The 27,416-nt window shown below is 36.1% G+C and overlaps 1 protein-coding gene across 11 annotated transcripts in view; it reads left to right on the forward strand.

Moving 5' to 3' along the window:
- TAFA5 (TAFA chemokine like family member 5) overlaps positions 1-27,416 on the forward strand; it is a 475,974-nt gene that overhangs the window by 385,868 nt on the left and 62,690 nt on the right. For 4 of the 11 annotated variants that reach the window (XR_014952367.1, XR_013340007.2, XR_014952371.1 and 1 more), the window contains 2 exons: positions 15,221-15,313; positions 16,698-19,538. The exons of 2 other annotated variants lie outside the window; for them this stretch is intronic. Coding sequence is in view for 2 of the 9 variants with exons in the window: in XM_077783423.2 (XP_077639549.1) it covers positions 16,698-16,706 (9 nt within the window). In the remaining 7 variants the exon portion in view is untranslated. Of the gene's footprint in view, positions 1-14,241; positions 14,340-15,220; positions 15,314-16,697; positions 19,539-27,416 lie in introns of those variants that run through there. 5 more of the 11 variants (XR_014952369.1, XM_077783423.2, XM_085570410.1 and 2 more) reach the window with 2 other exon arrangements.

Raw genomic sequence — 27,416 nt, forward strand, 5'->3', positions numbered from 1 at the left:
GCACAAATGCGAATGGAAACATTATCAGAGACAGCATACAGGCAAAAAGTAGAACATGGTTCTTGAATGGAACCATGTTCTACTTGAATACTCTACAGCAATATATTTGTGTTCATGCTGTTCCTGTTTTATTGATTAGTCTTTAATCCAAGATGCTGTTCGATACATGCTCTGCATAGTATCTTTGTCCTTGTAATTTTATAAACAACATATTCTTTCCCAGTAAAGTTACTCAGAGACATATAATTGCACTTCTGCATGCACCCCAAGGTCTGGCTACTGTGGAAAAATGGAGAAATTTAATGCTGCCTTGAGGTTAAGCATGTTTGATATCTTTTAAGTGCATGTTCCCTCACTTAATTCTGAATTGATGCTGTGCATATTAGTACTTTGGGCTTCTGCACAAAGCACTGGATCCAAAATTCTTTTTCTCAAAAACTAGAATAGGAGAAGAATGCACCAGCCATGTTTTTGTGACAATACTGGAGAGGACTCAAAGTGAAAACCAGGACCCAATCTGTCGGAGGTTTCATGGAGTTTGAGCATTGTTTTGCAAGTTAGCTGCCTGGGGACTAATAGTTCTAGGAACCTCTGAGGTTTGGGGCTGTCCAAACTTCTACTGAGTCAATTTATCAGAAGTCAGGTATTCTGCTTTACCTCTCCCTGTGCAGACTTTTGTCACATAATACCTGTAAGGCAGAAGATTGTACAAAATTGATTTTTTTCAAGGAAGTGGCTCATCTGCTGCAATTTATTCCTGTGTGAGGTAGTTCCCACACCTGCCTGCCTGCCTCCCTACTAGGAGATACAGTACTTGGTGAAGAAATATAGGCAGGTATCCATGATCACTGGAGCCTGACCAGGTCTATCAGCATTCAATACACTGAGGCATCTAAACATGGCATGCTAGGGTTAATGAATTGAACCCATAGACTTAGTGGTTAGACCTAATGGAAAATAATTACTGATGAGGCAAGAAATTAATGTTCTGATCTCTTTTCAGTGTAGGAATTGAAATCTACTTTGTCTCTAGTCTAGAGATAAGGAGAAAAGGGGGAAAATGAATGCTTAGTCTTTCTTGTATAGATGTACCACAGTGCAGCCAAGAACACTGGAAGGAGCGGGGGAGAATTTGGAACTGTAATCTAGCAAAGAAGACAGTCTTTTGAATGGTTCCTTAGGAAAAAAATGTAGAAGGAAAAAATTCAAAAAACTATTTGAGTAGTACTTTACTCATCATCTGATTAAAAATAGACCTGAATCTATGAACAGGTTGACATTGTGCTTTGAGACAGTAACCAGAACCTGCAGATTCATACAATTCAGCTAAGTGCTTCTCTGATGTTATAAAATGTAATAACTGCTGTGCTAACAGCCATACTGCTTTCAGGTACTGATATACTAATTATATCCTTGGTCCCCTTATCTCTTTCTGTGACTGAAAATGTAACAGATATGTGCACCTTATCCTGTCTTCAGAAACTCAGTGAATAACATTCTTCTCAGTTTCTGGGTGGTAGTCAGGAGCTATGTTTAAGGTAAAGTATGGCAGTTAGCCAGTGCTTTAGATATTACATCAGACTCTGTGCTTTGCTTGCACTAGGAACTGAATTGTGATAACCACAGTCTTTGTTCATACAGTTCACCAGTCATAAATTATATTATAGATAATAAAAAGCAGGGAATTAATTGACAATAAATCATTATATTTATTTGGCAAAAGGATCAAGGAGCCTTTTTTTTACTTGTCTTTTTTTAAGCTTTAAGGACTTATCCAAGAGTTCATTTTACCTTTTGTATCTTGAGATTGGAACACTTCTTTTCCTTAACACACAAACTTGACAGACAGAAGTGTTCTACCACTGTTTTCACTTTAGGATACTATATGTTATATTTTCTAAGAGCCAAGTACCCTTTACAGATATGTCTGGGCAATAAGCCAGTTATAATGGTCTCAGGAGACTCAGCAGGATTTCTGTAAAACAAAAAAAGTATATTTAAGTACATGAATGTCTTGAATTAGCACAGCAAATGGCAATTGACAGCTTTTGATGAATCTTGGCACTACTTTCTGATCAAACCATGTATGAGGCTTTAAATGAAAATATTTTTCTCTCTTCATTGACATTAATAAAGGTCTAAATCTGTAGCTTCTGAATTATGTCTACTTGTAATTCATGCCAATTTTGTCCATACACAGTTTGTGTAGTTTTGGCCTATCAGGCAACAGTATATCTAAAAAGTGAGCAAAGCAGTGTCATTGCTAGGAGTGACAGCATTCTTTTCAAGTCACTCTGTTAATTTTGATGGCAAGGTGCTCAATTTCAGTTTATATGTTTTTGGCCAAGGTTAGTTGGTCCATCTTTGAGAAAGACACCCTCTGGCAAATATTGATTTTTTTTTTTTTTTCCATTTGGAGGTAGCCCAAAGTGTTCCAGATGTCAGAGCTCTGACTTACAATCATGCCAGATTTTGAACAAAAATTCCCAGGAGCAGAGCTTGTTGGGGGAATATGCAGATACTCTGCTATTTATAGAAGAACACTAGTGTAATCAAATATCAACAGAAGTGCACCTTTAAATAGAAAATTATGGTGAAAATGTTTTCTATTACACATTGATATAGCTGTTCTGCATTTTGAAAGTCTTTATGAAGAATAAGTACCATTGGTTAATTAAGCATATTTTATTGGAGTAAATTTAAGGACTTAATAGTGAATCTATTGTAAAAAAAGTAAACCCTCCTGACCCCTATCTTTTAGTTAGATGGTATGGAGTTTTTCAAAGAAAAAGGAGGAGATTCAGGAATAATTTCAGAGTTTTCTGTCCCAAATGTTAAATCAACAAACAGTCAGATAAACAACTAATCATATTTTTTGCAACTTAGAATTTTCACTTTTATATTTAAGTTTATTTACTTATTTTTTAATATTTTTACTTTCAGAACCCAAAAGAAACTTCAGTTCTATCACAATGTTTCTCATTAGCATTACAGTTCAGGCATTGTTATATGGTCTATCCATAGCAATTATAATGTGCTCAATTCCTGCTAAGGTGTTATAAGGGAATATATTGATCCAATCTATTTTTAGGTGTACATTCAAAATTATAATATATATATATATATATATATATGTATATATGTGTGTGTATACATATGTGTACATATACACACACATACATATACATTTATAGGTATATACATATATATGTGCCTATACATATATATATATACATATATAAAATAAGTTTTAAACTATTGGGGGGGGGGGGGGCTGATGCTACTTAAAACTCATTAAAACATTTAGATCAAAGTGTTCCCTGTCTGTACTGTAATGAAAAGAAGCTAAGCATCAAATGTACTAATTAGAAAGGCAGCTGTTTTCTTGTTAATATCTTAGCTTGGAATATTTTTTGCTGGGAAGATGAAAATGTCATCTTATCTTTAGAAGTTGCATAGCATGCAGTTGAGTTTTTTATGTGTTTTTTTTTTTTTAATAAAACCAACCAAAAAAAAAAAAAAAAAAAAAAAAAACAAGGAACATGATTTTTAAAATATCAAAGAAATAATTTGTGACATCCAGATTCATTTTTCCTTATAAGGAATTTACCACTTACATGACTTCAGAAAAGAGTTGCTGTTATCCTTCCCCATCATCAGTAGAAAGACATAGGTACTTCCAAAAGATAAGGTTTAAATTCATTTACATGATCAAGACAATTGGTTTTTTTCCTCAAATACTGTCAGGCTATACATTTTTAGAGAATTTGACATGAAGACACCTGAAAAAGCACATGCAATATGTATGAAAACAACTGTATTGCCCTTTCAAAATGTCTGTTTTCCAAGAAGTCTCATTGACCAACAAAACTTGTAAGTTAGGCTTTTAAATGCCCAGAGGTCAATATGATAATATTTGCAGCCCAGGATTTTATTTTTCTATTGGAAGTATTTTCTACTTTTCAACTCAGCTCATATCTTATTGCATATTACTACTTCTGGAATGCAAAATGCAAAATGAACTATATAACTGTTAAATGGAAGTTTAACTTTTTAGAATTTTTTTTCTTAAAATTATTCAAAATAGTTTTTAACTGTTCTTGTACCTATTGAGTCTAGAAGTGATAAAAGATTTTGTCATCAGAGTTTTTAATTGCATATAGAAAAGAATTGCAGCTAAGCTTTCCAAAGAGATGTGACTGCTGGGATAAACATACTTTTACCTTGCAAGGTTGCCTTTCAGTAGTACTTTCCTGTCTATGTTGTCATTCCCGCAGTGGTCCCTGTGAATCTTGCAGAATCTGTAGAACACACCCACATTGTCTCCTACACAGACCAGATTTCTGCTCCTACTTGGGAAAAAAAAAGTGCTTTTTTTCCATTTCTGATTAATTAGTTAAAAATGGCCAGTGTTAGAGAAACACAAACTATTCTTTGCCTATTAGCCCTGATACACTGACATCGAAGAAACTCTTAGCCCAAGTCAAGACCTATTATGAGGACAATATACAAGTATCCTTCTGACAGCAGAAACTCAAAGCATACAATGTCATTTGTGCACCAGTCCTATTCTATATGGCATGTTATTCCTGACCTCAGTGGAAAGATTGATCATGACTTCTTCCATCTGATATTTATGAAATGTTGCCTAGCATGTCTGGCAGAGTCAGTAATACATTTTCCTTTTTTTTCTGTTTTGTCTCTTGTTTCTATAGCATCTGAGTTTTGTGTGATTTCTCATTAAACATTCTCAAGTATCACCCACGTAGGCCATCTGGACTATAGTTAATATTTTAGGACCTATCCCCTTAACTTTGATGTACTTTCTTGTAACTGATAAAACATGGTGATATCTCTTCCTTCTGTCTTGAGAACCTCCTCCTCACACAAACCCAGACATACCAGAGGAACCAAGGGCTTGATACTGGCAGCAGCTGAACTCTTTCAGATCTCTTCTATATTTTTTCAAATCTGGGAAAATCTATGATGAGAAAAAGAAACCTGTGAATTCTCAGCAGCAAAAATCTTACCATAACGAAAGGCCTAAAGTCCTAAAGCATAAAATATTTTATTAAAAATAAGTTTCATGTCAGTGGTTCCTGAAGTTGATTTGTTGCATTAGAATATAAACATAAAAATGGTATTCTGATGAACAGCACAGGAACAGTGAGCCATTAAAATGGATTCACCAATGACACTGTTAAAACTAGAGCTTGATCCCTGTCTTCATCTGAAGCTTATTTCCTCTCTGGTTCATTGCATTTTATCTGAATAACTGTTTTATGAACCAACAAGTTCCATTCCATACCTATGATTGGAACAAGCATTTTACTCTGATTTAACCCAGAAGTATCTCTCAAATAGGTCAGTCACTTTTGAAATAGTCTTAGGACCTGATGTTACTATTTGTCATTCTTATAAATGTGAAAACAAGCTTGGAAGATAACAAAGATCAGGTAAATGTTTTTAAGAAAGAAACTGACAGCTCTTATAATACTTGTGCTTAGTGTAATAAGACACTTATCTGTGATCTCATCCTCCTGATCCTGTGGGATTGCTGCAATGACATTTCTTTCTTAAGGGTGCACCCACAGAAATATTTCATGGTCTGTCTCATAATGTTGACTAACTGAACCACAATCACTTGCTTCTTTAACACAGCAACTGATCATGGTTGGTATGTTCTTCTTCCTTGTCATCTGCATCATTCAATCCAGACAAAATGCTCAGTCACAAGGACATGGTTTGGGCATTGATGCGTGTGCAGTGGGTCACCCATGACTCAAGGAGGCCCACTGAGCCACAAGCAGGAGCTACTTGGAACTTTTCAGCTTGTAAAAAGAGAATAAGGGCAAAATTCAGTTCCCTTTACTCATATGTCCATGGCAGCCTAGAGGTTCCAGAAGTCTAAGATATATTCTGGTGTGCAACAAGGGCTTTTTAAGTAGCATCTGTAGAAAAGGGGAGATACCCAAGTATGTCTAACAGACACTGAGCATCTATGCTTATGTGGAATTGAGCTCTGGATATATATGAGATCATAATCATCATATATAATATCCATTTTCAGATTTCATAACCTCTGAATTTGACCCAAGGAGACTGTAATGATAGGGAGTTTAAGGGCTGTTATGGAAGGGACGTTGCATTAGGTATGTCTAAAATCTAGTTTAGAAAGGTTTTACAAGGTAGGGGATTCATCCCACTTCTAGGAGAGGCACATGAGACTGATATCTTTGAGAGAAGATAGATTTACTTCCCTTCCTACTCCCCAAAAGTTCTATTGAAGCTGCTTTTATATAGTTCTGTGTTTTGTCTGTATAAATTTATTCAAATTACAGAAAATTCCTTGAAGTTTGCCACAGTTTATTTTTCCTCTTTTGTTGTTTGTTTTCAGAGTACTGCAGAAATCTGATCACCACAGAACTGCTTGCCAAAACAGCACAGAAACAGGGTAGAGAGAGTAATGGTGATCTTGCCAAAGAATTTCGATCCAATATGCTGCACAGTGCACAGAGTGCTCTGCCTCAGTAGTCATTGAAACACTGGTTGTTTCTGAGACACTGCATCCATAACCTGTGTTAAGCTTAAATATATTTGCACTGTTAATCAGAATGCTACACAGTATAATGCATTTAGGTGTCTGCTATGCCTAAAGGTGTTATTCTAGGGGAAGCAAATAGTCTTAATTGGCTAGTTTGGGATAATGATCCCTAAATTCCCTCTCTCATCCTTTTTCCCACTTCTTTGCCATAGTCATGCACAACTTAAAACTAGAGGATGAGCATAGGTGCGCAAAATGATATTTTACTGGGGATTATAAGAATATATCACAAAACAAACATAAACATTTCTTGGAGTGAAGAAAACTGGGACTTGAATGTTTATAAGGTGTATGAATACATTTTAATTAAAGAGAAGATCAGGATATGTTACTGTATGTAATCCCCTACATCTGTCAATTTTCACCTTACCCTGTCAAGAAATATTCTCTCCCTCCTCAAATTGTGAAGAAAACACTGTGTTAAGTCACTACATTTCCCACTGTGCTTTCAGAATGGTTTGAAGGATCTCTAAAAAACCTTGGCTTTAATCTGATAGAAAATGATGGTTGACTTTTTGAAGAATATCCATTTCATGTTCCTGAAGAACCTCACTGTTTCTGTGGTGAGCTGTTTAGGGAAAGATTTTTCTCATTTAAAAATCATCTTTAGGGCCAGGAACTAAATCCCATAACCTGTTTACAAGGATGTAACAATCTGTTAGCCCAGGACTATCTGGATTTTCACAGAAAGTGAATAGGATCAAGATTTGAGAAACAACTATTTTATGCTATTATATGCATATTTTGTTTTCCATGTACATATTAGAGGACTGTCTAACAATGCCATTTTAGAAGATTTTACCTTCAGAGGATTTTCCCTTTGCAGAGGAAGTAAGGACTAAGAGCAGTAATAGACTTTCTTCTGTTTACATATCTACCTACATGTGAGCTGTGTTGAAGACCACACTTGCTGTTCTGCTTTCAGTGAATGCCTGTGTGTTCTTTCTACAGAAAAATGTTGTGTATGTTCCTGTTTTTGTTTTCAAAAACATCTCTGAGAGAATAAAAACCCTCCTGTATTTTTCTTATCTCACATATGTATATTCTTCCTCTACTCTGATTCCCTATAATTGCCCACTTAGGACTTTCTCCTCAAGTTCTTGACAAAGGCTAAGCAGAGTAATTCCAAAGACAACAATTAATTTCTGATACACAAAATATTTACAAAGATTGCTTGTAGGAAGTAATATATAATGCTGTAATATATAATTGCTTTCTGGAATGATGGGGAACATGGCTGTTTTCTTAAACAATCACTTGTCAAACAGTACATAAAGCAGACAAAGTATCTCACTGGAGAACACTGACTATGCAGTTCCTTTGCTCCCAGTTGAACTTCCAGTTTAAAGCTCATGCTTTTAAAGTCAGAATTAGCTATTTTAATGGGTGAAATATTTTAAATATTCCCTTTAAAAGCATGTTGCACTTTTGATGTATTATTCAACTTTTTTCACAGTCTTAGTAAAACACTGTTCCAGTTTTTACTGAATATGAGAATAACATTGCTTCACCTCAACCTCCTGTTGGCTGAACCAACACAATCAATCACATAGTACTCCCAGATGTCCTTGAACAAGCTTCTCCTTTTAATTATAAAATAAAAATTAAATCTTATATTTGTGTGTGGACTTCAATGCTGGCTGCTGACCTTTTTTGTATTTTTTTTTTCCTTTTTTTTGCATGATGTAGACTAGTAAATTTTTTCATAGGTAGACTAATAAATTTAACTATAGTCAAGATTATTTTTTAAACTTTATAATTAAAAGTCACATCACCCTCTTAATAAAATACTCTTCTATTTCAATAAAAGCATTATTTTATGGAAGATAATTGTATTGCATAGATTTATTAGCACATAGAAATATTTAAATCACTTTTTGTCACAAAAATATTTAATTTTATTAAGCATAAAACTTTAATATTTATTAGTCTACAAAGACAATGCTTTGAATAGAGACATATATGTATGAACATTCAGAATTCAGTAAAAATTAAGGCATTGCATATAAACAAAAAATAAATTCTTAGGTACATTAGTAACCTAATCGGAACCTGTCTTCTACCTTAAAGAAAAGTGTCAGAAATTGTTATTAATATAATATTATATGACAGAATATGATATAATATAATATTATATACATTTAAATAAATATATAAATATTAAATAACTCCAGATATTTCTCCAGTATCCTGAAGAAAGTCCATAGCTATTCTTAGACAATTTCAATCATGCTACTATTGCTGTTGCTTTCTATTTGAAGAGTAAAAGCGTGACAAAGAAGTAGTAATTTTTCAAGTTTACAATTGCACACCAGTTACAAATCTTTCTTAGTTTTATCTGCTGTTAGCCTTCATATATGTACACACCTCTAACCAACTTAAAAGAGCAGAAAGAAATCAGATAAAATTGAGTTATTTGCTCAAGGTCTTTATCTGGAGTTAATTTAAGGAAATTCGGCATTTTAGCCAGCATGTGAGGGGTGAAAACATACTACTTTGCATATGATGTGTGATCCTCTTCATCCTTCCCTCTTTCCACCCATGTTGCTTGAAGGAGGTGATTTTAGACTTTCAAAGGGGGCAAAATAAGGCCTGCCTTGCTCTTTTGTTATCCACAACAGTTTTAAATGCTACTTTGAGCAAAAATCTCCAATTATCACCTTTGTATCCAAGGGCTTTGAATCTTCTGAGGACAGATATTCTTGCTGCTGTCTTTCTCTTCTGGACCAATGTTGATCTCAGGTGCAAGTCCACAGCTGGCTGAACATGAGTGAGCTCAGGTGGCCAAGGCCAATGTCATCCTGGCCTAGATCAATAATAGTGTGGCCTGGATCAATAATAGTGTGGCCAGAGGGATCAGGGCAGTGATTTCCCTCCTGTAGTCAGCACTAGTGAGCCATACCTTGAATCTTGTGTTCAGTTCTGGGCCACTCACTGCAAGAAAGGTATTAAGATGCTGTAGTGATTCCAGAGACGGGCATGGAGCAGGTGAAGGGGCTGGAGCACAAGGAGCTCCTTGTAAGGAGCAGCTGAAGGAGCTGGGGGTGTTTAGCCTGGAGAGAAGGAGGCTCAGGGGTGATGTTATTGCTCTCTACAAGTACCTGAAAGGAGGCTGTAAAAGGTAGGGATCACCCTCTCAAGCAGCTAGTGACAGGAGAAGACTGGCTTCAAGTGTATCAGGTGAAGCTCAGGTTTGGCATCAGGAGAATTTGTTCACAGAAGGGTTGTCAAGCAGTGGAGCAGGTTTTGCAGGGAGGTGGTGGAGTCACCATGCCTGGAGAAGTTGGAGAAAAAACTGCACATGGTACTTAGTGCCATAGCCTAACTGACAAGGTGATGATGAAAGATTGGAGCCAACAACCTTAGAAGCCTTTTCCAACCTAAATGAGTCTGTGATTCTGCCACCTTCGTTGCTTTTCCTTAGCATATGCTCAGATGGCACAAACCAAACTTGTGCAATTATACATGCTTAAGACTGAGCTCTTAAACAAGGGTTACCTGCATGACCCAGGTTCAAATGTATTTCAACTGGTTTACAACATGCGATTCCAACATTTTCAGTCATTGTAAGGATTATCTAATTATAACAGCAGTCCCACTTCCTTCACTGATATTGCTTATGAAGTAATAGGCAATTCAGAAGAAGAAAGGAGTGTATGATCTGACCCAGTGTATTCCAACATCTTGTAAGTTAAAAGAAAGTAATATGAGACAAAAAGGGTTTTAACAGAAAAGGAAATTAATGATCATGATGATAGTCCTGGCAGTTGGTCAGGGGAAGTTGAGAAGATAGAACTAGAAGTGTTATTTAAAGGGAAATGAGACTTTTTGGGGTTTTTTTGAGATAGACTGATATTAAAATAGTTATTGGGAAAAAATATGCAAAGAGTCTCAGATTGGGAATAAACATTTATTTATTGTCAGGCTTGAATAGTGGAAGTGAAAAGAAACATACAAGGGGTGTTAAAAGGCATGCTCTTTTTGAAGGTAATGTATAATAATGGGATTCTGCTATCCGTAATTCAGGAATGCTACTTTGTTAGAATGAAGCACGGCAAAATATACCTGCAAATACACTACCTAATACATTACACTTCTTTTAATAAATATTCATCCAGAAGCAAGGACACTAAATTTGTTCAATCTTACAACTCCTAGTTCCATAGGTACTGTGGTTTGAACTTTGAAATTGCTCTTCCTGTGGCTAGCTCAGTGAGATAGAATACAGCATTAAGGAGGGTAGCTTTCATATTTCTTTTTCTTATTCCTAATAATTTTAGATACTTTAGAGTTAGATTAACTTGTCTTTTTTTTTTTTTTTTTTCCTGAAGACTAAGCAATTCAGTTTGCATATATGAACAGCATGAAGAAAAGGAGAGGAAGGGAAGGAAACAAAATACATTTTCAGGAGGGACTATGGGAGTTCTCATGAATGAAACAGATCATTGCTGTTCCTTGGATCATCACCAGAAATTTACATTTTTATTCCCATAAAGCAGGAGGTGTTTTGCAAGGCAGTGTAAGGTTTTCCTAGGGTGTTTTAATGCTTTTACATCTTTCTTTCTGCATCATATATGCTTAGTTGTTTAGGGACCTAGAACTGAGAGCCACAGAAGCAGAGGGGAAATACATGCTATTTATCTGACTTGCAGTCAGTTGGTAAAAGGTTTGGAACTGTTTCTATTATGAGTAGATTTGTGAGTCGGAGACTGGTTGAACCAGCATACATCTCTGTGAATTTTCTTGGGTAAAAAGAACCCAAACAAACAAACAAAAAAAGCTGTTTGCACTCATGGATGCTGCACAGAATCCTAAGACTCACAGAGGCATAAGACTGTAGTTGAAAGTATAAACCACACAATTTAGGCAAGTAGTTCAGGTGTTAAGCAACACTGAAATATCTTTAATATGACCAATTACTTTGTAGGTATCCAGAAAATTTCCAGAAATCAGTTCTGGAAACATGATAGAATTGTCATCAAAGAGTGCCAATGTTACTACTATAGGTAGTCATGTAAGAGCACTTGGCTACTGTAGCAAAAACCACAACTTTGGTGAACTTTTTATTCTAAAAACACAGAGTGAAAAACAGGTGAAACTGCTAACGTTTTATCAGACTTGACATGGAATTGTTGGTATTTATGTGGATTTCGTATAAAGTAAAAGGTCAAGACATACCTGAAACTGTTTCCTAACTGAAAATATTTGCCACTCGCAGTAAGCCTGGCTCAACTTTCTGGCTGTGCTGAGAAATTCAAACATTTTTGTCACTCAGTTAAATCCTAGATACTACACTGAAGGAGAGGTTTTTGTGGGGGTTTATTTTGGTGAAAAGCCTTTGTAACACAGCAAAGCATTATATATTCTTATATTCTCAAGGTGACTTACACAACTTTTTTTCCTTTGTTTTGACCATAAGTGAAGAAATAAAATATTTTATGTGCCATTAGGGCTCAGTTTGGTCTAGACTGACCCTTATTCTACTCCCTCCAGAGTAAGACAAATTAAATGGAATGTGTTATAATTGCTCCAATAAGCCAAATATTCTGAGGACATATTCAAACCATCCAAGAACAACAGAAAGATGCATATGGCCATGTGAACTGTATTGCCTCTTATGTTTTGGATTATTAGCTGGAAAATTTGTTTTCCTCTTGAGCAGATTCCTGTGGAACATGCAGGGCTTGGACTTCCACCATGTAAACAGTTAGAAAATATACAGTAGTTTTTTAATCTCTGGTACTAGATGCCTGTTCAGTACCTCAAATTTGAAGAAACTCAAACTTACAGCTCAAATATTTGACTCCTTCCAAAGGAAGCAGAATTTGCTATCTGAAGAGCTGGGAAGAATTCTGACTTCACTGAAGTCAGTGACAAACAGATATGTGCTTTGGCACCTAGAAATGACATGAGTTCTGTGTATAAACAGAAAAAATGTTGGTCTATGTGATAGTTATCCAGCCTTTCTTTAATTTTATGCTGCTACAATTTTCCTAAGTGAAGTGAAAAAAGAACCTAAACAAAGCAAAAACAAATTTCCCAGGCTTTGAAGCAGTTTTATGTAAGTAGTTATTTAATTTACAGTTATTACTACAATCTGATCAGCTAATTAATATTCTAAAAATTGCTGCCAAACAGCTGTCAAGAGCACCATTTTACTTTAAAGTTGCCTGTTAGGGAAGTAGTACTTCTCATGTGTTTCAATTCACATTTTCAATTATTGGAGGAGTAAAGAGGGTGGTCAGCAGAACTGCCACCTTGGGCTTCCATGCAGTACATTATAGGCCTTTCAGTCTGACTTTGGTGCCAGGGAAGGTCGTGGATCAGATCTTCTTGAGTGTTATCCTGTGGCACATGCACAGAGGATCAGGCCCAGCCAGCATGAAAGTCATTGATCTGCTGGACTATCTTCATCTGATGCCAAGGCTACCCACTCAGTGAATGAGGGAAAGGCTGCCGATGTTGTCCACCTGCACTTTAGTAAAGCCTTTGACCCTGTTTTCCACAACATTCTCCTGGAAAAATTGGCTGCTTTGATAGGTACACCCTTCACTTGATAAAAAAAAAATCCTGTGTGGCTGAACCCAGAGAGTTGTGGTGAATAGAATTAAATCTGGCTAGCAGGCAGTCACTAGTGGTGTTCCCCAGGGCTCAGTACTGGGGCCAGTTGTGCTTAGTATCCTAATCAATGATCCAGACAAGGGCATTGAGTGCACCCTCAGTCAGTTCACATATGTCACCAAGTTGGATGGAAGTGTTTATCTGCTGGAAGGTAGAAGGACTCTGCAGAGGACCCTAGACAGGCTGGATTGGTGGGTTGAGGTCAAGTATAGGAGGTTCTACAAGGTGAAGTGGTGAGTCCTGCACTTGGGTCACAACAGCCCCATGCAGTGCAACCGGGCTAGGGAAGAGTGGATGTAAAACAACCCAGCAGAAAAGGACCTGAGAATTCTGATCAACAGTAGCTGAACATGAGCCAGCTATGCCCAGGCAGCTAGAAAAGCCAACAGAATCCTTGTTTGTATCCACAATAGTATGGTCAGCAGGACTGGGTGGTGATTTTCCCCCTATACTCGGCACTGGTGAGGCCACATCTCAAATCCTGTGTTCAGTTTTGGGCCTCTCACTTACAAGAAGGACATTGAAGTACTGGAGTATGTCCAAAGAAGGGCAACAAAGCTGGGGAAAGGTCTGGAGCAGAAGGGTTTTGAGGAGCGGCTGAGGGAGCTGAGGTTGTTTAGACTGGAGAAAAGGAGGACCAGGGACACCTTATTGTTCTGAAAGGAGATCGTAGCCAGAAGGGGGTCAGTCTGTTTTCCCAAGTCACAGAATGAGTGATATTACCCACAAGTTGCACTGGTGAAGTTTATATTGCATATTAGTCAAAATTTCTTCACTAAAAGGGTTGTCAAGCTTTGGAAAAGGCTACACAGGGAAGTGATTGAATCACCATTCCTTGAATGTATTTATAATATTTGTGGTGGTCCTTGTGGACATGGTTTAGTGTTGGACTTGGCAGTGATGGGGTGGACTTGATGGTCTTAAAAGTATTTTGCAACCTAACTGATTCTATGATTTTATTCTATGGATTGAACTATTACTGTAAATAGTAAACTAGTCCTTTTTATTTTTTTTAGGAGTCCCTCTTTTCTCTTATTTGATCTGTCTGTTTTTCTGGGGAGTGATTAATTTACCTGTAATGAGGAACGAAAGGGAAAATACAGGAGGTGGGAGGGTAGGTGTACATTCTCTTCCTCTTCTCTGGACTCATCATGCTCTCTCCAATCTTCTCTCTCTTTTTTATCTGTTATTCTTATTACCTATCTTACTTATTTTTCATGGCTTCATTAATAAGTGATGTTTATACTTCCCTGGCTAACATATTCATATATATTTTTCCCCCAACATATATTTTTTCCCCCCTTTCATTTCATTTTCTCCTATCATTGTCCAAAGTTGTAAATTCACTTCCTGTTCTCTAATCTGTTCCTCTTCCTGTCATCACTTTACTTCAAGCTTGCTCTATGCCCTTCCTCAGCATTTTTAAAGTGCATAATTTTCTCACCTCTTCTCATCTTCTTTTGAAGTGTTATACCATATTCATGCAGCAGGGGTGTTCAAGGTGGAGACAGGGGTAGCAAAGAGGCTTTTATCCCCATAAAATGACAAAGCAGATGGTTGTCTCTAAATGTATGTGATTGCACCTGAAATCTCTTCTTCCTGGGAGACCAATATGGTGGAGAAGCACACTATGAAAACACTGAACATACAGTCCATCAGCAGTTTACGCTGTTGCTTTTAGATGTGGGCCATTCTGTCATTTTAAAGGCAAGATGGAGCTATGTCAAGTTAATTCTTAACACACAGTAGTTTACTTTCAGACCTAATAAACTATAAATTGTTTGCTTTGTGTCTTGCAACCTAAAAAGTATTACTACCTTAAAAGTTATGTTCTTTTCCAATGGGAAGAAAAATAGGGTGCATTACAGGAAGGTCAAGAAAGAGTTTAAAGAGGAAAGAGGGCAATTAATAGAACCAAAACATTATTTCTCTTGCTGAAAGTATATTTAAGAAGGGGAATATATCACAATAATCAACGAGGTTTTTTGCCTTCAGCCTGTCTGAGGCCATGTGGTTTGGAGATCTGATCACTAGTCCGAAAAGGAAAGGCTGTTTGCAAGATTTCCGGGGTGTTTTTTCCTGGAAAAGGTGAGAGGACAAAAGCAGAACTCTATGACATACACTTTATGCCTTGTAAGGAAAGTATTCATCTGTCTTATCTGCCTCTCTCTCTCTCTCTCTATCTCTCTCTCTCTCTCTCTCACTCCCCCCCTTTCTTTCTTTCTACATGCATAGAGATCCATATGTTTCAAGCTGTCACTAAATTGATTTAGAGGCAGATTTTTTTCATGTACTACTTAGTACTGATTGGGTTAAAAATGCAATATTCAATATATGGTTTAAACCAATTGAAATGGATTTTATTTGTTTTGCTCTTTCACATTCACTGTTCAGTATTTTATGGAGTTTTGCATGGTATTTCCATCAGTAATAATAACATTCTGACTACTTGGAGACAGAACAATGCCAAAGCAGAAGACAGTGTTGAAAATGCAAATAGCATTTTGTAGCAATCATGCTTGCTTAATGCACCCCCCAACATTTTGGTGTATGCAGAATCCGTGGAATCTTCAAACCATTTCTAAGCACATATTTTGGGTGAGCATGAGTAGCTGGCTCTTTGTTGTATAAATAAGTCATTATTTTCTCATTTGTGTTTGTGCTGTCTTCCAGTACTCTTGTTTTCTTTAATAGTGTGAACTTTGCTTCTCTTTAGAAATGCTTCTTCCATTCAATTTTCTTTGCAACAGGTTCATTGGGCAGTACTTTGCCCATTTTTATTATGTTCTGTGGTGGGTTTTTTTTTGGTTGTTTTTTTTTTTTTTGTTTTGTTTTGTTTTTGTTTTTTTGTTTGTTTGTTTGCTGGAGTGTAACTAAAACAATGTTCTGATTTAAATTGACTATTAATAACCATTATTTACATTAATTTGCACTTGTAATAGCATCGCTAGAGGGCAGTATTGATTAAATTAGGCACACTCCAGTGCTCTTTGGAAACTTAACTGCAGAAAAGCCTCCAGTACAAACATCTTTGCATTTTTAATACATGGTCATGCCTTTCAAGTCCATTTTTCATTACATCTTGAACACAAAAGTAAAAGTAATCTTAATCACCATGTATATTTGACATTCTTGTTTGTAACTTTAATGTGTGTAAAAGAACACATTAAGGAATTCTGTGATTTTTATGAGAAGGAATGTGCATGAAGCTTAGTGGAAATTAGATGGCATTGATGTTATTGTAAACTATAATTTATTAGAAATAATTATTAAAGCATAACATTATTATAATAAAATATGCTTTTTCATATGTTTTTTTCTTAGGAAAAATGCTGTGCAAAATAAATATCTTCTAATTTATTAACTGTCTCCTTGAAAAACCTCAGTACAGTGTATTTTATGATAATGGACAGCAAAGACAAGCAGAATTGTAAATTAAAACACTGACTCATTTGTTCTTATTGATTTACAGGTCTCCTGACAAATGCAGCAACACAGAATCCTCGTAGGAGTGGTTTAGGCTCTCTGTGAGCTACTTAACTTAGTCAAGTTTCACTGCTGTTGATCATCATCTGTTATATGTCATCAACTCAACTGTCTGTTTCTCTGTATCTCATGAATGACAGCATAATTCCTCTGCATTATGAGCTAAAGTTTGTTCTACCATTCTAAGGATCACTGGACTAAGGAATATAGAAAAAGAGATATGCTTGGGCATTAGCAATACAAAAAAGTTCATGGTTAACATTTCATCTGCGTTATACACCACTGCTGGACTTGCTGTTACCTACATGTTTCAATCCGAAGAGTCTGCTACAATGAAGAGTATCATCCCACTCAGCCTTAGAGAAGACTGTTTTGCCTATGGGAGAACACTGAGGTGCAAAAGAGAAACTCTTCTTGTGCCCTAAACTGTCTGAATTTCTTTTATTTTCTTATACTTTCAGTATTTACAATAGACCAAAGAGCAAAATCTATTTTAAAGTGGACACAATCTTACTCTTAAGAGAGTTATGTCATTAAATTGAAGGTCTCCACAAAGACATGATTCCAGCTTTCACAAAGCTGAAATGTTGTCCAGCAGAAGTCTTTATGGAAAGCTGAAGTAAAAACTAACTCAGAGACCTGCTCTTGAAATGCCATGTTCAAGAGAACATAATGGAGCACTGAGAGAAAATGACCTATGTTTGAAAAACTTGGACAAAAAGAACACAAACTGTCTACACAGCACCTTTATTCCTCTGTACTTAGATTGACTTTCTCGTACTAAAATCATTTTCCGTTTTAACCAGTTAAACATGACTCTTCTACAGTTCCATTTTTGATAGTTAAAGTTGGATAATACAGTATTTGCAAAGAGCATGTTTGGTCATCTGTGGCCTATGTCTCATCTGATACACCATTTAGCACCAGAAAGCAAATTAAAGAGAAAACAAAAGTAACACTTGTTTGAAAGAGATCATTAAATGTATTTTGAAAAGCCTAAAGTTATATATTTAACAGTTTTTATATGTTGTATATTTGTAGAAAATCCTATTTAACAATTAACGTGATAACTCTGACAGTCATGAAAAGTGGTTCAGAGTTAAGTTGTGTTTTATTATTACTTCAGTTGTCTCTGAAGTGACCGGTGTCGTTTGCTTTCTTCCATTGGGACATTCTGGATGTAAAGCATGACCAGAGAGGACTGTGTAGAAAAAGCAAAGAATAATGTTGTTTATATTACATAAATGCATTCAACCATTGCACTGTTGGAAGGCATTTTTTTATTTTTATTTTATTTTTATTTTTTTGTCTTTATGTACTGATAAAAATAGAGTGTAAAATATTTTACTCATTGCTCTTCATAGCAAGGCTTTCCTTCCTTCCTCCCTCCATCCCTTCCTCCCTCCATTCCTGCCTCTCTTCCTTCTCTTCCCTACTTTTATGTAAGGGTCAATTTGAAGCCTATTCTTTGATCCCATTTTCAGTGTTTTACCTCATTGTTAGAAAGCCCACTTTTTTCAGCGTTATTGGTTAGTGAAAATTTAGCAAAGACAGCATAGACAAGGGAGAAATTATGATAAAACAGAAACAAAACCTTGCTCCTTTTACTGTACCTTTTGGCATATAAGTTTAGTACATATTGGTATGATACAATCAACAAGGGAGCTTAATTTCTTCCTGGCAAATGTATTACGGTTTCAAGTATACTACCTAATACTCCAATTAACTTTTAGTGTTATGCTAGTTCTATTCTACTAAAGAAAAAGATATAGAGATTATTCAAGTGACCATAGATGAAAGGTACAGAAATGAAAAGTTGATTAAAGAATTTTTTAAAGCCTACTCAAACACTGAGGCTTATCTAATGCACAGGTTTCAGGAAAATATGAACTATGGATCATTTTGTCTTCAAGCAAAATAAATATATACAAAATTCTTATTTAACCACAGGATTTTGACCAGTATCAAAGTAGCAATTAAAGCCCAGCCACTTGTAAAGTGTTATGGACTGACTGCACTATAAATGACCAATGTCAGGTTTAAAATGTCATGCAATAAATGATGGTAAATAGATTTACTGTACATGTAGACCTCAAGAGCCAGATCCCTCACTCTACCAACTCTCTGTTTTGATTTATTTTAAAGGGAGCTTCGTAGCCTTATTTAGTAAACGCAGAAAAAATGAAAGATGTTGCATCATTTTTGTTGCTTTACAGTATTCAGTTTTGTGTTGGTTCAGCTAAATTATTAAAAATAAAGAAAATCCTTTTATAAGTGAGACTTGTTCCCTGAGCATGACATCACCAAAGGAATTTCACCAGATGATAAGAAAGGTAGGAACACAGAGAGGAAGATGGTATTGGAAATTGAGGACATGAGCTGTGTTTTGAAGTTTTACCCTTCCATTTTCATGTCTTGGGTATGTTCATTTTGGTGTGTTCAGTTACAGATCATATTATGGTCATTTATTTTCAGGAAAATGGATCTTCTAAGAGCAAGAGAATCTAAGAATGGACATCTGAAATATTTACATCTAGAATCATACAATCCAATCAGTTCTGAATATGCAACCTTATGTCTTTGTTTTCTAATTACGTTAAATACTCAAAAAAGGGTAGATGTACATGGTTATAAGGTCTACTCTGGATAAGAACTATCAAAGAAAAAAGATTCTGATTACTCTTCAGTGGTGCGTTCTAGTTTCTGAGTCTCTTGTGTACAACAGACACTTCAAGGCACTTAAATTGTGTTTTGTGGTTTTCCGTCCTCCCCCAGAATGTATAGTTTTAAACAAACAAAATATACTGGCTGCCTTTGTCACTGTGAATTACTACTCTAAGAGCAGTGGTGAAATGTTTCTCTCTCAGGAACAATATGTTTTCAGAATATTGTGAACTTTAATTTTACAAAACTAAGTTACATAAAAAAAAAAATTGCTTGTTTCTGAAAGTATTTTATGTGCCTCTTCCAAAGCAGAATTTGAAACACAGAGGGTAATGTCTTATTTGAATGCTATTAAATATCCATCATTTCTCATTTTGCACACAAGTAACTTTTTCAAAACATGCTTGAAAAGGAACAGAATAATACATTAAAAAACATAATACACTAATAAAAACAACCTCCAGAAATGCAGTAAACCTTCAAAAATTTTTTGAAAAAAGCTTCTATGTAGGTTTCTGTTAGCCTGGGCAAGGATACATTTAAATATTGCTTTTAATATCTGGGATATCAAATGGAGCAAACATTAGTACACTATAACAATCAATGTGACACATCATGCACCAATTTTATAATTATGCTTTTAGCCTTTTTTTTTTTTTTTTTTCCAATTCATTTCTTCTTAGCAGCAGCTCAGGTTTTATGTGGTATTCTCAATCATTTACTTGTTTACTGAAATTGTACCCATGTGCTGTTGCATAAATCTTTAACCCAGGCAGTTACTATCTCATATAGCCTGCTCATCCCAATCCTGATTACTAATTAGAGTTTTGAGAAGAAAATAAAGAATTTAACACTGTCTGAAAAGCCTCTATAGCTGTGAAGAACAGCTGAACTAGAAGGTGGTAAATGATTGGATGACAGAAAAATCATAGCACTGAATGCTTGGGGAGCTGAACTAGTGGAAAGAAAAAATGAACAAGCCAGCAGTGGATGTAGCACAAGAAGACAAAAAAACCCAAAAAAAGCAAAAAAACCAAAACAAACAACAAGCAAACAAAAAACCGACCAACAAAAAACAACAAAAAACCAAACAAAAATAAACAACACAAAAAAACCTCCAACCTAAACCAAAATTGAAATATCTCTTATACTTAATCAGGGGAGAAAACCACACCCAGCTCCAGCACTTTCATCACATAAACTTACATATATGCAGTACCTTTTCCAATTAAAAAAATACATAAAAAGGCATTTCCTTTTAAACATCTTTGTATGATGTATACCAAGAATCACATATACATGAATAACAAACAAAGTCAGGAATGGCTTGACTATTTTTTTCTGACATCACAGAATTGATCCTACATTGAAGTAATGAATCTCTCATATTGGGCTTAAGCAAATAAAGATGGACAGAAATCACAATATTCTACTTCAGCTTTCAGACTGGGGCTTGAGTAGAGAAAGGAGGTCAAGAAAGAAATGGAAGGAAAACAACCAAGACCAGAAAAAAGTAAAATTTTTCATTTCAGAGTATGTAGTGTTTAATAAATGCTTTTTAGTATTCAATACATGGTAGGGGAGTCAAAAGGAGTATTATTTGAAACAGGGAAATATGAAAAGAAACATTATTTTAACTGCAAAGATGAGAATGTTACTGATAATGATGGTCTTCTTTTGACATATAAATTCCATTAAACTTAGAGAACCATGGGTAATATATAAAAGGTAATTCTGACACTGATTAAAAATAAACTCAAAACTAGGAACTAAACTAAAAAGTGGAAATGGCAATAAGCCAGAATAGATAGTGACTAATACTGAGCAATTCTGTGGGAGGATCAACACAAGTTCCTGTACTCCTTCTGACTATGAATGAAATATGAATACTGAGATTGCACAGTTTGTTAGTGTCAGTAAATTACACAGATTAGTGAAGATATGGGAGGCATATGAAGACCTGCAGATACAAAATGGAACACTAAATATTAGCAGAAAATGGAAAACTGAAAATCAGGAGTGTCAATTTATCATTTCTTACACCATCAAAGTAATTGTGGCTTCAAATATGTCAGATTTTTGGAAATATGTGAAAAAGGACTTCTGCTCTTGAAATAGATCCTAATGTTGGTTTCAAGCTACTCAGTGCCTAGGCCAAGTCACTGGTTTCATATGGTAATCCTATGTTAGTTAGGCCTTTTCAGAGCTCCAGCAAGCCATTAGAGGACCCTTACAATATGTACCTGTAATCACAAAATACAATGTGCTCGTGGCACTGATGTCCTCCACATCTGGCTTGGACAGACCATGCCCACAATTTTCTACATTTGATGTTACCATTATTAGGCAAGTGAAAGTGACACTAAAACACGACATTGTGCTGCAGTGATGCTAAAAGGCCTGTGTAAATGAACTAAGTTGATTAACATATAATCAAACCCAATTTTCCTAAAAGTATTAATAAATAGAATGCAAAGAACAGCTACAATAAAAAACCCAAACACATAGGGACTGTTAATGTAAACAAACACACAAACAAAACCTACACCAAAATCTTGAATAAAAAAGGACCATTTATGCAAAGATGTTTATTTAGGAGTAAAAACTCCAAAGGTATTTATGTTAGTACAGAGTCTGACATAACAGAAGGAACAATGTTAGCATATACAGAGAGCAGTTTACATTATTTAAGGAGCTTGAGCACTATCTCAAAACCATTCTATAAAGCACAGTGAGCAAGTGTGTGTCTTCCTTCACTGCACTGGAAGAAGCTGATGTATACATTTCTAAGTTCCCAAAAATGGGACAGGTGGTTTAGCATGGGTTCTCACACAGGCATAACAATAGATGTCACCCACCTCAGGTAGAGGCTATAATGACAGTTGTTTTTGTTTTTTTTTTCTGAATTGTGAAGGTGCTACAAAAAGTGGATAGTAGAAGCCTGATGTGTTTGTTAATGTGTTTGTACATTAACAGCTTGGCTGTTAATGTACAAACACATTGCACAAAACAGCTCACAGACCCCCAGTGGCAGTAAAGATGGCCTTCCCCGCATGACTAAAGCAAGTGCAAGTGCAAGGGTCATATATTTCTTCCTGTATATGCAGACAGTCTCCACCTGGATAGATGAAAATTAATGTGGCTTCTCCTGTCTACACTCTCCGTTCACTTCTACAAAGATGTATTTAAGCAGACTCCAGAGCAGAAATTCAACATGGACTGCACCTTTAAAATACACAAGCCTAAATGATGTGCTATTAGAAAACAAATGCATACTGGTGCTTGAAGATAATTATGTTTAATTTGACACAACTTAAAAAAGAAAATTTTGCTTTTTCAGAAGTCTTATCATTCTTTTACTGTCTTGTCAAAAAAGTCTAGATAGATGCACAGCAAAACTTGTTGACTTTCTACTTACTTGTAAAGATGGCTCAGTCTAAAAACAAGCTTACAAAACAACTATTTACATACAACAGTATTTTTCTGTGCTACAAACCAGTTCTTCCTATAGAACAAACATGAACCAGAGGTAAAAATATTGGTATTTGTTCCATTTTTAAGATAATGCCTAAGCTTATATTCATAATTGAGAAGTTTCCCAAGTTTAAACGTTTAGTCACTCAATTAAATAATTGAGGTCTGTGTCTAATGATGCCATCTCGTGACACCTGTCATAATGATAGCTAACCTTGTCTGTTACTTTTCCAAACAAATATAAAAGCTATAAAGTGGCTTCATCAGATAATCAATACTCAAAAGAAATATTGCCATCTACAAGGAGGAGTATCTTGCTGAGCCTTCTAATGTTATTAATGAGAGAGGTACCTGTTTGAGGACAGACCTGCTTTCACTGTACCTTAAAAAAAACATCCTTGCAACAATGTACACCTCTTATAGGGGTATGAGGAATGTATTCATTTCTTAGACAGTGAGATGACTGCAGGGAATATTGCTTCACAGTGATCTATTGCTCAGCTGTAGCAAGGTTCCAAGGCAATACTCTATTGCTATTTTCATTTTACTGAAAGGTTTCCCCTACTAGAGTGCATTGACCAATATTTCAGTCCTGCCATGAGCTAAACCAGCATTACTGCTGCACTGAAGTAATTAATTCAAAATATTAAAAAAATAAAATAAACATACATTTATTTATTAAGGAGTCCAGCAGAGAACTCTTACAGTGACAGATGACATTAGCCTATAAGCCTTTATAACTTACATGGTAATAAAATGGAGTTACACTTTTGAATTAAATTGATAACATGACCAAATCGATTTCATTAGTGTATCTGTCATATTTGCTGTTAATGATGGCTAACAGTGGAATAGAAGCTGACAACAATCCCTGAAAAACTGTGCAGATCAAAACTATATTATAGTGGCATTCATGAATTTTAATAACCTTTTTTATCATGAATTTTGAACTCCCTTTTTAAATTTGAACCTCACAAGAAAGGAGAATCAAACTTTCTACAACTGTCTCAGATCCTATTATTTCTATTGTTACAAGTTAATAGGCTCAAGAATAGAAGACATTTCCACTAACTAAAACAAACAAAAAAAAAAGGTCTCGCTTTAGAGTCTCTTGTGAGTGGTTATAGAGGAATGGATGTTTCTTTGCTGCTAAAGGGTTGACATCAGAGTAATTTCTCCTGAATGACTAGAGAGTTTTAGGACACCCAAATTGCTGTTTAGAGTTTGTGTGTGGAAGATGCTATTTGTATTAATAGACATTGTTACTCTAGTGTGCAACTCCCTTTAATGATAATGGAAGTTCTGTAAAAATCTACAGGACAATATATGTACTGCCAGGAAACATCATAACTCTCTAATTCCATTAGCAGGGCTTAAATAAGTGTGAGTAAAAAGTGTTCAGGTATTGAAATGCTATACCTTGCAGCACCATTTGAGAATATCAAAATGCTCTTACGTAATGAAACACCTTGATCCCTCTGCTACCTGAAAATGTGGTAAGATACTAAATACGTGTCAAATTAACTGAAAGACCAAATACTCTTTCCTATTTCAAGGCCCTGAATACAACATCTTTCTTGGGTTAAAATTGTATGAAAACAGATAATTAAAAGGAAAACAAAACTGTGGGATAATCTTGTCACAGGTAAAGGATAACTTTATCTTTACCATTTTATTAATAATTTTATCTTAAATGTATGAATGTATGTGTATATATTGTACATATATAGTGAAAGACACTGTCTGGCTTGAGCTTACTGTCTTTCTGGCACTTATAGATGTTACACTCAGGAGCTATGACATCAACATGGGTAAAAAAAAATTAGAGATATAGTCTGTAGATCTTAGGTGGCAGAGGGAGAGATACTTAGTCTTCCACATGTGAGGGTTCTTCTGGCCTTTTGGAGATGCTGATCTTTACAAGACAAACTTTGTCTTTACATCCTCTATGGTACTGTTAACAAAAGTTGGGTACTTTCAGTGAGATTCTTCCTGTACTGCATATATGTATGCACTATACATATGTTCATAGGCTACAGACTCTTCACAGAATCTATCTACATGTTGACAATGAACTCAAAAATACTTCTGCTTCTGATATTCAAGGTAACTTTATTTGGGTTTTATACCTTTGGTGGATTAACCTTGGCCTGCAGCCAGATACCTACACAGCTTTGCTTTCACTCATGCTCCTCACCAGGACAGTGGGTGAAAATTAGACAGGCACTGAGAAATAACCTATGAATTAATCTTTAAAGAAAAACAGACTGAACTTGAGAGAATTAGTCCAAGCCATTGGCAGTAAAATAGGTGTGGATAGTAAGAAAAAAAGACAATATTTAAAGATCACCTTTTCTCTCCTCTTTTCCAAAAGTTCAACTTGACTACTTCATTCCAAATTCCTCCTCCTGTCCTCAGGGAGGATGTGGGGGTGGCAGAATAGTGATGAGTCCATAACAGCCTCTTTGCTGCACTTACCTCCTGAGACTTTTCCTTGCTTTTGCACTGATACTTCCAAGGGGCTGCAGTCCTCAAGGGAAAACCAGCTGTGTGTGGGTCTGCTACATGCCACAGTTCCTTCAGACCATATCCACTGTAGTGGTTTAGGAATGGTAGTCACTAATTAATTTCTCCCACTAAAAAGCAAACCACAAGCTTCTCCCCTTCTTCCAACCCCTCTGGTGAGAGAGACAAAAGAGAGATCCGGAGCTGTCATAAGAAGCATTTACAAGAAAACAAAGGGGAACAGAATCAGTATTAATAACAAAAGTATGCAAAATGAGGGTGGTTTACATGCAAAAGATGTTCACTGACCAAGCCAGCACGGAATGACCCCCTGAGACAATGAATGAAATGGCAGCAGACCCTCGACAGGTCATCTTTTTCTTCACAAGTACCAGTCACACTCCCCTCCTCGGATGTGAGATTCCCTTACTATTGCTCCGCAGCAGTGGAGTGAGTGGCGTAGAATAACAACCTTCACACATCCACATGGGTTCAGCATCCTCCCCCTCACAGCTACTGTGGAAAAATTCACCATCCTGGCCCAAACCAGGATATCCACCTACACCATCCACGTGTCATCTCCCACAGGCTACAGTGTGGATGTCTGCTCCAGCAGTGCCTCTCCAAGGGCTGCAGGGAAATACCTGCTCCACCGTGGTCTCCTCCACTGGTTGCAGGTGAATCTTATCTCTGGCACCTACAGCACCTCCTCTCCTTCCTCCTTATTGATCCCTGTGTCTGCAGGGCTGTTTCTCACAGTGATTTACCTCACTTTTCACTGCTTGGCAGTGTTTTCACCTTTGTTAAATCTGTTTTTCCAGTGGTGTTTCCGTCTTGGCTAGGTTGGGTGGAGCAGGCCTAGGGCAGCCCTGATCCTTCTCACTGAGGTCCCTGGCAGCTGCTTTTCTTTTTTCCTTGTAATTTTTTGTGTTTTTTTTTGCACTAACATGTTTCTTCATTAATTGCAAGGGATTTAGTCCCTAATCCAGCACATTTTAATAGCAACTGTCTTTAAAAACAAAACAACCTAAACCAAACAAACAAATCCCCCAAAAAACCCAAGTCAAAATTGATCCTCAAAGCCACTTAAGTAACTTTAAAAAAATATTTTTCTAACTACAGACATAAATGTAAAAAAAGTACTGTTTCTTAACAAAGCTGATGAGGCCTGAAGGAAATCAGGAAATAAGTAAATTAGTGAAGCCGATAGAGCCTGAAAAGACACCCTTCTTGACAATCTCCTGCACAACTGAGAAAAATTCCCTTTTCCCAAGTCTCTTTCATTTCCTGTCTCTGGGGATAATTGTATTTTCACTGGATTAAAGAAGGAAAAGCAAATGCCTTTGACATTTTATTTATGGCCGTCTCCTTTATGCAGCCAGCTCCAGATATCTGAGGTTTTAGAATTACTCTGCAGTACATTGCAGGCAATGGAGAACCATAGTGCATTTACTAATACACAGCTGCAATCCATGACTTCCCACTGGCTTGTGTTTACTGAAGATGAGCCACTCCATTAAGACTGCTCCATTCAGACCATCTCATTGAGTTTATTTTAAGATTCAGCACTGCTGCCCATTGCTGTATCCATATGTTGAGAAGTCTCTAGCAACAGGTAGTCCATAAGTGAAATGGCTGGATTAACCTCTTTTAATCTTCATTTCCTCCCGTCCTCCAAAATCCTTCATAAAACTTAGGTTTGGTGGTGCTTTGGGAGGAAGGAACAGAGAAGTAGATTGCATGGCATGTGGAATGGAGTGCAATTAATAGTATTTTAAATGAAAAGGGACTGCTTTTTTTTTTTTTTTTTTTTTTTTTTTTACTAGATGGCTTTGAATAGGAACCTTTGTGACTCATAATATGGCACTCATGGCACTCTGAGTTTTTTGATCTGTCCTATCATGGGGGAGTGTATCACACTTTAAAAAAAAAAAATATCCAGTTTTGATCCTCTAGTAGAAAATACTTTGAAGGTCTGGCATCAGCATATTCATGCAATTCTCTTCAAAGAGAATATACATATTATTATATCTTTAAAAGCAGCTGGCTTATTCACTAAAAT

This window comes from Lonchura striata, chromosome 1A (genome assembly GCF_050655825.1).
Source record: "Lonchura striata isolate lonStrDom1 chromosome 1A, ASM5065582v1, whole genome shotgun sequence".
NCBI classification, from domain to species: Eukaryota; Metazoa; Chordata; class Aves; order Passeriformes; family Estrildidae; genus Lonchura; species Lonchura striata.